Consider the following 11,959-nt stretch of genomic DNA (forward strand, 5'->3'; position numbering starts at 1 on the left):
TTCAAGGGTATTTTTATGCTAATGCAAATTTCCATATTCATGAGCAAATGCGTGATGTCATTTCAGGCAGAAATCTCAATGTTAGAGGTATTTCTGCACCAACACTAATTGCAAGAATTGTGGATATTTTGCAGTTGTAAATCTTTTCTTTGGTGATTCGTTGTTGTGTCAGTACATGGCTGTAAGCCAATGAGTAAACTTTTCTCACAGATGTTTTCAATGAACAAATATTTGGGTTCACAATTTGAACAGAAAATCCCGAAACTGAACAGTGTCTTCCTGAAATGACATCACAGCAACAGCGCCCTCAGTTGTCCAGAAAAACATGGAACATTTTAAATATTTAAAAAAAGTATACTTTTCAATGAAATTAACCAAAAAGGAATGTAAAATAGTTTTCATACATTTTAAGAGGAATAGAAAGTTGCACAAAATGTTTTCCTATGAGAAAATTCATCGCGTGAACCCAATAAGCAGTTATACCATTCAGACCTTTTTGAGGGGCGGGTACACTTTGCAAAAAAGTATATAACGGGGTTCCCTCGAATAGTTACGATGCTAAGATCTAAATTTTGACGATATTGTGACCGACTTGGCGGAAAGATTCTTCCAGCTCTAGAGACGATAGTTAGAAGGGAAGACACCTGAACAAAATTGTTTCCGGAAGGCGGCAAAATTTGCATAAATCCTAAAAGGCCGCCACGCCGTATATTAATTCAAATATATTGATATATTTTCAAAAAATGTTTATTTTGTGGATTCTATTTCTATATCCTTACTTAAATAACGTTTTCTAAAGCTTATACGTGACTGGATTATTATGAAGACATATGAAAGATCCAAAATGACTACAATTATACCCCAAGTTCATGCAGTATACTAACACCTTTGTCCATTGCTTGTAACTTAGGTTCATGGTTTGATGTACACAATGTAACGATGACTACTCATGCATGTTAATACGATTTGTGGTACATGTTGACCTAGTGCATTTGTATTATTTATATACTTTCAGACGCAATTAGAAAACACATACATGTACTTACTTACTGGAACATTAACCCTAATACGATTATGTGGAAAATCATGTTAACAACGATAGCATGGTGATATTTGGCCCAAAGAGCAGAGGAAATTGGGGAGGTGTCCGTAAATAGGGATAACAATTATGCGAAGGGTTTCGAAGGGTTGCCAAAAAAATCCGAAATGTATTTGTAAAAACACTGTTGACATGTACATATTATAAACAACCATACAATCTCTTCTTTTGGGGGATGTCTTTGATTTATTTCAAGTCCCCCACGTCAGGCAACCCTGACCCAATTAACGGACACTTAAAAAACTCCTACTAAGGACTTTTTAGCACTTACCTGATACGTAGTCAGAGCGCTGAGAACAAACGTGCAAATACTTCTTCTCGAGAACTTGAAGCCTGCATATAGCGACAATTAAAGAAACGAGAGATCTATCAATATTTTTAAAAACATGAGGGCGCTAAGAGATTCCAACAGAAAGTTATAACATGCAGACCTTTTTGTCACCAAAGCGTGGTTGACACATTTTGCCAACCACGGGTTGCCAAACTATGGAAGGTCCAACACTACCAAAATGAAGAACAGTTATTAATGATAAGAAAACTATTATTTGATTGTAGAAAATACAAAATTATCAACAAACGCTACAAAGTAATTCCTAAACATGCCTTTTCCTTATGCAATGAGGTGTTATGAGGACTTTTTGGGGAGAAATATGTTGCCAACCACGGCTTCAATTTATGCGCTTGCGGCAGACAATACAAAATGGCACTCAAAGTTAACAAACAATAGAAAGGTCTATATAATGAACGGATGTTTGGTTCAAAGTGTAGTCACTTTGATGGATGTTCCACTGTATTCTTTTGTACCGACTGGTGAACACTGTAGCAACGGCGAGATTAAAGAACGCAATGTAGTGAACAGTTTTACTTGAATATAATCCTCCGAAATCCACTTGTGCGTCCCATTTATCCCGGCCGCATTTACATGTACAATCATTTTATTGCATTTCTAAGTTTTGTGGCCCCAGGCGCGGATCCGGGGGGGGGGGGTAAAAAAAAACCCAGCTCTGTCAAACAAGATTTGTTCCAATAGAAATTCCCCCAAAAAAGGCGAACCCCCCCCCCCCCCCCCCGCTCTGACCCCAAAGCAAAAATTATACTGGTATAATGTACGCCTGTTCAAAATATGGACAGAGGCAGCAGATAGGGGGTATTTGTACAGTATTTTGTAATCTAGTATTAATAATCGTCGAATTTGAACAGCGCCCCTATTGAAAATATAGTACCAGCACAGCCCCCCCCCCCCCCCCCCCCCCAGTTTTTAATTTTACGGAGGCAAAGTGTCCGGAGGAAAAAACCTGTCTACATTTTCAGATTGTTTGGCTGATGAAACCCCCCCCCCCCCCCCCCCCACGCAAAAATTTCTGGATCCGCCCCTGGGCCCTTCATAAGTAATGTTCCAAACCATGTGCAAAGCAGTTATGGTGACTCTTCAAAGACTCCAAATTCTTGTTTTGTAACTCGAAATTGCCAGAATTTGTCCTTTTGAATATGTTGTTGGATATTTGTAGAAATTATGTAGTTCAAATACGAAATGGAGTGTTGTGAAAATGACTGTACCTGGGGCATCGTCAATAAACTTTCGGCGCAGTCGCACAGTAAAGCTCACTTCACCCCTGTCAAAAAAATTGGGGGGGGGAGTTATGAATCAAATCGAAAATCTCTCATCTTCCATATTCGGAGGGATTTTCGTTTAAGTAATATACATGTAGTTGAAAATATTTACTTTGGCCCAACCAATTCGGATCAACGCTTTTTATGAAAAACATATCTAACGGGATCTATAAGTGATATGTTTGCGGTTAGGCCTACACCATGGAATTAATCTCTTCTGTGAAGAAGTGTGGTTCTGAAAAGGAGATGAGAATAATAAGCCTCAGTACTGATGACGTCACACTTTGTTTACATGTAGAAAATCCCATAGAAATCGCACATGTAAACAAAGTGTAACGTCATCAGTACAGAGGCTTAGTGTTCTGTGTCCGCGCTTAAGAATCTATTATACAAAATCAAAATAGGAAACTCGTTACTAAGAAATCCGACCAAATTGTCGTTTCAATGCCGAGTTAAAACCATCCCCCCCCCCTCGTAACAAGTTGTTTTGGCTCATCCCTCTGGCATGCAATCACCGATCTCTATATCCGGTATGCTGACTGGGTAATGTAATTGGATCACAGGCTGACGTCACCAGGGGCACCATCTTTAGGGGCATACGTATCGATTAATAATAATTATGCGTCGTATCTTTCTTTATCCCTGTGGTCATGCATATATGGGGTCAATGTAAGGTCGGCCATATTGAACGGGTCCAAAAGTGACCCGCGGTGACTTCAAGGCGGTGGACTAGTGGTGGACTAGTTGCAACTTTTTCGACATTACATAGTATAGATCAGCATATAAAATCACACGACGAGCGACCTCACACATCCAAAGATAGTAGACCATTCTGGTATTTCCAAACAAACGGTAGAAGGCTTCAAATGTCTTATTTGGTAATGAGGACTTTAGAGAAAACGGAGTCTCATATTTTGATCTTATTACAAACTATACACATAATTATCCAAGAGTAACCGTAATTAACTTACTCGGGTTTAACCGGAGTTAGGAGATATTTGACTCTCTTGTAGTAGTGGGTCTTAGCAAATGCGTCATCTCTCTCACCTCCAATCGTGACCATATTAACCGAAGATTCCTGTTAAGAATAATAAGTTTCCAAGACACTGATCTTCTTCCTTGCATTAAGAATAACTTTTGAAAACTGAAGATCGGGAAAAGGTTTTTGATTGGTTTTCTTTAACAGTTGAACATAGAAATTGAAGAGATTGACTGAACGAACATTGGGGCTGGATAGCGCAGTTGGTAGAGCACCAGTACGTGTTCCGGTGGTCGCAGGTTAAAACCCCGCTCCAGTCAATTTCTTTGTTCAACTTATTATACAGTACCTAGTCAGTTTCCTGTTTGTCTGAAGGATGTTTTCTTTCATTAGACTTACTTTTGCAGGGCAGAACATTTTACGAATGCTGACAACCATCCCGTAGAAGAAGCGCAGAAACAGGATCAAGTAGCAGATGTACACAGGTCCCAGCACTGCCGTGATTGTCTGTGCTTCCATCTAGAATGCCAAACAAAAGGAAATAACCTTCATTAGATTTTGCTTTAAAAGTATCCCTTTAAAACTATACTTGGACAAATACGCTATAGGTACAGACCAAGGTCTTTCGGTTTTCTTTGGTCCACGTTTCTTGAGCCAGTCAGCTTTTACCTGAACGAGCACAGATTTGAGACTGCCTTTTTTGTGTAATTTGTCTGTTCCCAAATTACTGTTTGGCACTGAAATGCATCAAAGACGTACATATACATGCTGAGTATTAGTAACAAAGGATCAGAAACAATAACATTACGTTACATGAAATTCGGGAGGGCATTGTAACTTTTTGGATATCCAAGCACGAACAATCTGGCTTTGAGTGGGATGCAGCCCAGGGAAATTCATACAGTTCCTTATTATTGCAATCACAATATTACAGGAAATGTATTGGTAATTATTTACTTCAGGTTTTTCTCCTATACAGGGTGAGTCATAAAAAAAGCGAAACCCATACCTCAAAAAATATATTTCAAATTTTAAAAAAATATTTAGCACCAAAGATAATAATGACTGGAAAGCCAATGTCATAAACTACTTTTAGATGAACAAAAATTAATTAAATTGCTAAATCAGTTCAAAGTATATCACCATTTAAACACAATGACCCTAAAACCTTTTTCGTCCAAAAATACGATTTCAAGAATCGTCGTCACAATTGTCTCCAAACATCACCATCGATAAAAACCTCAGTTTAAAAGTTAAAAATATCCAACAAAGTCCTTTTGAAGGCCCGTACTTTGAATTTTTTTTTATAAATCATATTGTTTGCCTACGCAGGGTTGTTAATAAAGATATTGTGTACTATTGTTGACAGTTGTTGAAACAAGCATTCTGTGTCATTTTCTTTGTTGTTCCAAACAGTCAGAATACACAATAAATTGCTTTCTTTCGGGACGAAAAAGGTTTTCGGGTCATTGCGTTTAAATGGTGATATTCTTAGAACGGATTGAGCAATTTCAGTAATTTTTTCTGTAAAGGTAGTTTCTGAAATTGGCTTTCCAGTCATTATTTTTTTGGTGCTACATATTTTTTTTTAAATATGAAACATTTTTGGGGATTTGGGTTCCGCTTTTTTTTACTCACCCTGTATAAGAAGCAAAAAATACAAGACAGTTTCGACGGGTTTTTTATGTCCGAAACTAAGTTTAGATATATAAAAAAAATCCCACTTACCCCGCCATCCCTCGGACAGGCGGCCAGTGTAGCAATGTAATAATACATCCTGCATTAAAAAGGATACATTTCAAGGTATAAAAATCGGTATAATAATAATATGGATTTAAATAATGCCTTCCATATATTGTAAAATCTTGATAAGCACATAATGCAGTAGGACTACCGATCTAGTTAATAATGGACCTATATTGCATCCTCTTTGAAATGTATCATTAACAAAGATCGCAAACAACTTTAGACAAGCGTCCGTGCTAAAAAAAAAAAACTGACGATATCATGGAGACTCACTGGCGAGGCCTGAAGGGAGCCCGCATGCATCATCGGACGAATGAAAAAAAAGAAAACCAAGAGAACAAATTGCACTTGCTAAGAATGTTTGCTTGCTGTCTGCGTGCGATAATGACTTCACTGGAGACATCTGAGATGACTCACGGCCAGGCGTCACCCCTCGAAGGAAATATGGATTAGAGTTTGTTTCAGAACTGAATGGAAAATCTTCAATTAGTTCGAAAGCTTAGTAATTGTTTGATATAGTAAGCTAGTAACACTTGTGCAATTGCAGTTCACACAATAGTAACGAGATCTTGTGTATAGGAGATCAGAATTATAATAATCCATAGATAGATGAAATGTATCTTTCACTATAGAATGCGCCTATTCATGTCCATAACTTTACAATAGATATGAACAACGGCTTTTGAGGGCAAGATTGAAGGTAACGTTCGATTATTTGCGTTTTAATTAATTTGTTTTTTGGGGGGATATGCAACAAAATTGCTCATAATCATAAGTAGGGTGCGTGCATAAACACAAACTTAGAGCAAGTTTTAGCTCAGTGGGCTGCTAAACATTTGGAGAAAACAAAGAAAACCTATGTACAATTTTGGTCGTGTAACTGGATTCCGTTGTTATGCATGTAAAACTACCTTCAATAATGCACGTCAGACTAAATACACAGACGACTGCGTGCTTGAAACCAATGAACAATGACCAGGTACAAAGTACACTTCATTAAATATTGACATTGCACTAGATTTGGACGTCGATTTTGCATGTACATTCATCTGAATGACATTTTACATTATTAACATCTTTCGTTATTGATAATTGCGGAATTGCTACCGTCCAAATAGTATTACTGCAAGTGCGAGGATGGTATAGCAGATAGTATCCAAATTAAGGAAGTGTCAATGATTTTCTTTTCAAGGTTAATACCGGCGGGTTTACAATAAGTGCAACCAAATTTCACCCTTTTTTTGGTTAAATTTAATTTTAAAATCCAATACTTTTAGTATGACATGAAGAACTTTAAAGTCATAAGCTTTTCCAACATTATGCAGACTGCCCGAAGGTTTACATTACATTGTCATAATTATTTTCTGAGAAAAAAAGTTATATTTCATTTTACCAGATTGATGTGTTGATCAGTCCAAGCGTGTTCCCAAGCGCCTCGTGGTCAGTGCTCAGGCAGAGCAGCAGCGGATAGTACGCTATGCTGATTTCCAACACGTTGACTATCGCAATGAATATCAGGATGGTACCTGTATTTTACAGAGAAAAATAGAATGCAAATACTCACAGTGTAGAAACAAAAAGCAATATCAGTTTGCTCTTCCATGCGATTTTGTTTGTCATTGTTTTCCCATTATGAATCTCTAGTTTCGTGTCGTGTCAATTCGGCTACACACAGGCCTGTACTTCGCGCTTTCGTTCATGATATAAAATTCTACTTTCTAACCATAAATTAAAATTAAAAAGTTCAGCTTTACATGTGATATATACAGGATGACACACAAAAAACTGCAGTCCTGAAACATTTGCCTTTTTTTTCAAAAACGTGATTGGTGTTTTTATGTTTTGGATAGCAGATTGAAGCTGAGAGCCTTTTCTTTCAAATGCTGGTGTTATTACCACTGAGGGGGTCACCCTGCATATAGCAGGCTTAAATGTAACTGCTAAGCATCACTAGGCATTTTCGTTGAATTAACTGCTTCCTTTTTATTAGTAAAAGCACACCTGATTTTGACCTTTTTCCCGCCGCGCATTTTGATGCATCGTAAGAAAATTGACCTGCGACACGACCGTTGAAGGACCCAGCAAGGTATCATGATAAATCACTCGAGCTGACCGCCATTAGTTTGGTTGTATAATGCACATCGTGGGAATACCAATCGTTCATCTCACGTCCAATATATTTTAGACTGCAGAACCGAACGCACTATATCAGGGCGTCAGATATTACCTCGACTCTCTTATCCAAGAGGAAGCCATTTTCGATCGTGCTCCCTCAGTGAATCTATTTTACAAATTGTAAGCTGTTGAATGGGATGGTGCCAGATTGTTTTATAATTGGAGTGCATGCAAAGCCTCACTTTCATTTTTGTTTAAATGTGGCTTTCATTTTTTTTTTAATGTGGCTGAAAACAGTAGGGTACGTTTAATCAAAAGTTCTAAATTCTAAATTATTCATCAAAGCATACTGGTAAATGCTCGTTCCAGAAATGAAGAGTTTACCTAGTTTAGGTAAACTACCTCGGTTTCAATTTAAAATGGCCGACTCGTGAATTTCATCTGTACGTTTGCCTTGAAGCGTAACAACTGGGTTTTGTTTTTAATTTCAAATTAAATATCAATCTGTATTTTTTTCCTTACAATAATTTAATTTAAGTGCACTTTTACAAGTTGTTTTCATGTATTCATGTATTTTTTTATACGCTAAAACTCATGTGCAAACAACTTTTGTTTTAATGAATATAAAATTGGAGTTGGCAGATCATCAACAATTACAACAATCCCCCTGTAGAAAAGTGTGCCTTTATCTGCTTTGTGGAGATTGTTAAATCTAGATGTACACATCTGGATTGGGAACACGGAACTGGGTTATTAAGGTAATACGTTACATATCGCTTTTCACCCATAATGTTTAATGTTGCATTATCAGAAACCGATACAGACAGTTTTGTTTGATGAGTCACAGAGTCAATAAATTTATAATGATAACACTTCCAATGAGCAAAGGTCATGATATTAGTACCTTTCAATGGAAAACAGAAAAACAAGTACATGTACACACTTATACATCGATAACAACATAAGTGCGGACAATAGTAATTTGTTTACATTTCGCAATGTACGGCCGCGCAGTGCCTACATTACATTTTCTTGTATGGAACGCCAGACCTAAACTCTCTGTGAAACGGCATACCAAAAGGGGAAACTGGCTATTGATTTTTTTTATCTAGTATGACGACGAAATTTTCTTGGTACCAACAGTAAAAACATCTCGTATAGCCCCATTTGCAAACATACATTCTGTACAATGTCCGTTCAGTCAAAATCAAGCAGGTGATGTTTTCAAACGTTAAGAGCTCCCAGCCTATATAAAGCAGGATTGACTGGCTGTGACTGTTTATGTATCTTGATACAACTATGCTTTGACTGAAGGTAATTGATAAGCCAGCTGTGCCTACTTCTTGCCTGTTTTTGTCTGTTGACTGAATTTGACCAGTCACAGTGCCTCCTTGAATATGATGTGATTGTTGGTGACTAGCCTGTGTAAAAGGCATGGTAAGAGAAGAGGGTTGATTTCTTTGACTGTCTGTGACTGTTCAAATGAGCAGGATCGAGGGTTGAAGCAATCTGGCAATTTTACTTCACTGGAAAAAATTAAAGTAACATACAAACTTTCATTAAAAGATTCACGTCTGTGCCCCCAAAATGGCGTCTCAAAGCTCCATTTAATGGAATCCAACGGAAAAGGGGGAAAAGGCATACCTTGGAACATTTCCGGAACGCTTGATATGTCAGGATTGTAGAACCACTCCCCGGTGAACAGCATGATAACACAGGTGGACATGGCCGCAAAGGCACAGGCAAAGGCCCAACGGTCATCGTAGGAATCGATCAAATTCGCCGGACTGAAAGCAAAATAATTACAACAGTTGGCGTCGATGATGTTCTAGACAGCTCATTTTCATACAGTAGTCCGAATTGGCCATAGTAGATTGTGAATACATACTGAATAGCCAAGACCCCAGCTGCACCACTTGGCCAATATGACTAGGATGTTGGTTACATATCCGGTGAATGAACCAATTTTCGGTGAGAAAATTTCATTCGGCAATTCTTAATTTCCAACTGATTACTCACATTAAACAATGCTGGACAAACAGCTCCCTTTTGCATTTACTTGGAAAATCATCAACAAGCCCCGTTTTGAGCAAAGAGACTATCGGTGTTTATAACAACTCTAAATTCTGTACCAATAGAGTATACCCACCAGTCACCCAATCTTACATGCAATTTTTACTGGACTGACACCTTACAGAAGCCCAACTGACACCCAAAGTACCCACCTGGCAATACTGGGCCTCATCTTGCAGCATTTTGGCCATAGACGGACTCGCGGTTCCAAGAATGAAAACACTATTATGATCGTAAGCTGGAGGGGGACCGAAACACATTAAGGGTTTTAAAACTACAAAAGAAATACTGTACTCTCCTTGATTTAAAGTGAGTTTATATGCTTAACAATTTGGTTTCAAAGGCGCTATTTACTGGAATCCCAACAATTTATTCACTTAGTCCCCCACAAGTGAATGCACTGCAGGTTAAATACTACAGCATACATGTTCCTTTGGAAATTGATTTTTTTTAGGGTGCGACTCTAAAATGGACCTAAGCAAATAACGACTGTTCCCTTCTACCAGTAACATGAAACACATTTTCAATAATCGTTTTAGGGAAAATCGGAACACTGTCGGGTAACATAATACTTATATCACACCTTTTCGATAATCTCGAACATTAAGAGCTTTTCGTTTCAACAAAAAGTTATTCAAATAGCATTAGACCTGGGCAAGTAGTGGATTTTTCTACTCGACTACTCACAAAGAAATTACTCACAAGTAGTCGAGTGTTCGCGAGTAGTTAACCGAATTTCCATAAAAGCAGAACATGAGAGATAAATTAGTGTGGAGGTAGAATTCCCTACCTCCATGGTATGACGTGAAGTAACATAAGCCCTTTTCACACTAGAGCTTCTCAACCCGGGTTGAACTCAACCCTGGGCGAACCCAGTGTCGCTCTGGGTTGAGTTTTTTTTTATTTTTCAACCCCGCGTTTAACCCCGCATCGTTTCACACTTGTTTCATGCAAATCAAGCTTATCATGCTCAGTTACTACTGTTTTGAACCCTGGCAAGAATTTCAACCCGGGTTGAAAATCTCAACCTTGGTCTGGAGCAGGGTTGAGTTCAACCCGGGGCGAAATCAATCCTGGGGTTGACGCAGGGTTGACGCAGGGTTGACGCAGGGTTGAAATTCTCAAGTGTGAAACGATGCGTGTTTTCAACCCTGCGTCAACCCCGAGATTTGTCTAGTGTGAAAAGGGCTTTAACGAAATAGCGTGCAAGTCACACCACATTCGTCAGCGCTGAGTTATCCCTACTGTTCGACATTTGGGGTCATTTACTTTTTTTGTGAACGAATGGAATCCCAGGGAGGGGGAGACGTGGAGGAGTGATTCCCCGTTTGCAGGGGACGTATGAAGCCATGAACCTTAAACCCTAAATTGCTGCTCGCGAGTACCTGCTTCTACTCGCGCCAGGACGAGTACTCGAGTAGATGAAAAACCACGAGTAGAACAACGAGTAAGCTACTCACAAATACTCAAGTAATGGAGCTACTCGCCAAGAAATGGATGAATATCTGTTCTTAAAGCTCGTGTTGAAACCCTTGAATCCAGAAGAACCTGCAAAATGAGCTAACTTACGGCCGGTATTAGGCTGTACTGGATCCAGGAACTAAGCTCATAGGACGTCTGAGCGCAGGCTGATAGCTTTTCTGACGGGTGTTCTTCGTGCAAATTCCCCAGTCCCGTTGTGTTGTCTCCGGGGCTGAATTTAGCAAAAAATGTTATTACCTTTGTGAAAGCAATGCTCTTTTTTGTATAGGTTTTCCCGGCCAAGTTCCTAATTTTTGTAATCACTTGCAATATCAGCCATTCAATTTCGCGTGATTTCTACAAATATCAAATTGGGGTTTCCTTATCATTTGGGGGCCAAGGTCAATTTCAAGTTTTAGGAAGCCAAGACTTTGTTTTGCTTTGAATTTTCGTTTTCGTTTTGGAGTATTCTATTTCAGTTTGGTGCACTCAAGACTTTATTTAAAGCATTCTTAAATGAAGTCTTTACAACATTTTGACGGGTTGACGCATTCAAATTAGCGAACATCGGCGCACTAATAACGTATTACGCATGCTTTTCGCTTCTTATTTGTTTATGGGCAAGCACTAATGTAACAAGAATTGGTCAACCCTACCTTATTCTTATCCGTTCATTGTATTCATTTTCTTGCTAACCTTCTCCCCTGTGCATAACATTAATTCGTCTGCGTCGTTTGCTATATTATAATTCACACTCAATACGACTGTCATTCCTTTTTCTTATGAACTTTCATGACAGTTTTCATTATGGCAATTTCCGTATATGAATTGAAAGTGAAATTAGCAGGTGTAGGCCTGTAGTGTTTCAGCATTCG

At 38.5% G+C, this 11,959-nt stretch overlaps 1 protein-coding gene across 2 annotated transcripts in view; it reads right to left on the minus strand.

The window, feature by feature from the left end:
- Positions 1–11,959, minus strand: part of LOC119745658 (stimulated by retinoic acid gene 6 protein-like) — a 35,074-nt gene that overhangs the window by 22,141 nt on the left and 974 nt on the right. For both annotated transcript variants that reach the window (XM_038222181.1, XM_038222182.1), the window contains exons 2-10: positions 11,193–11,316; positions 9,776–9,861; positions 9,195–9,337; positions 6,829–6,961; positions 5,418–5,466; positions 4,089–4,208; positions 3,682–3,788; positions 2,657–2,712; positions 1,371–1,432 (exon numbers count right to left, since the gene is read on the minus strand). In XM_038222181.1, coding sequence (XP_038078109.1) covers positions 1,371–1,432; positions 2,657–2,712; positions 3,682–3,788; positions 4,089–4,208; positions 5,418–5,466; positions 6,829–6,961; positions 9,195–9,337; positions 9,776–9,861; positions 11,193–11,316 — 880 coding nt within the window. The remainder of the gene's footprint in view (positions 1–1,370; positions 1,433–2,656; positions 2,713–3,681; positions 3,789–4,088; positions 4,209–5,417; positions 5,467–6,828; positions 6,962–9,194; positions 9,338–9,775; positions 9,862–11,192; positions 11,317–11,959) is intronic.

Source organism: Patiria miniata, unplaced genomic scaffold (assembly GCF_015706575.1).
Source record: "Patiria miniata isolate m_02_andy unplaced genomic scaffold, ASM1570657v1 HiC_scaffold_7, whole genome shotgun sequence".
In the NCBI taxonomy this organism is placed as follows: Eukaryota; Metazoa; Echinodermata; class Asteroidea; order Valvatida; family Asterinidae; genus Patiria; species Patiria miniata.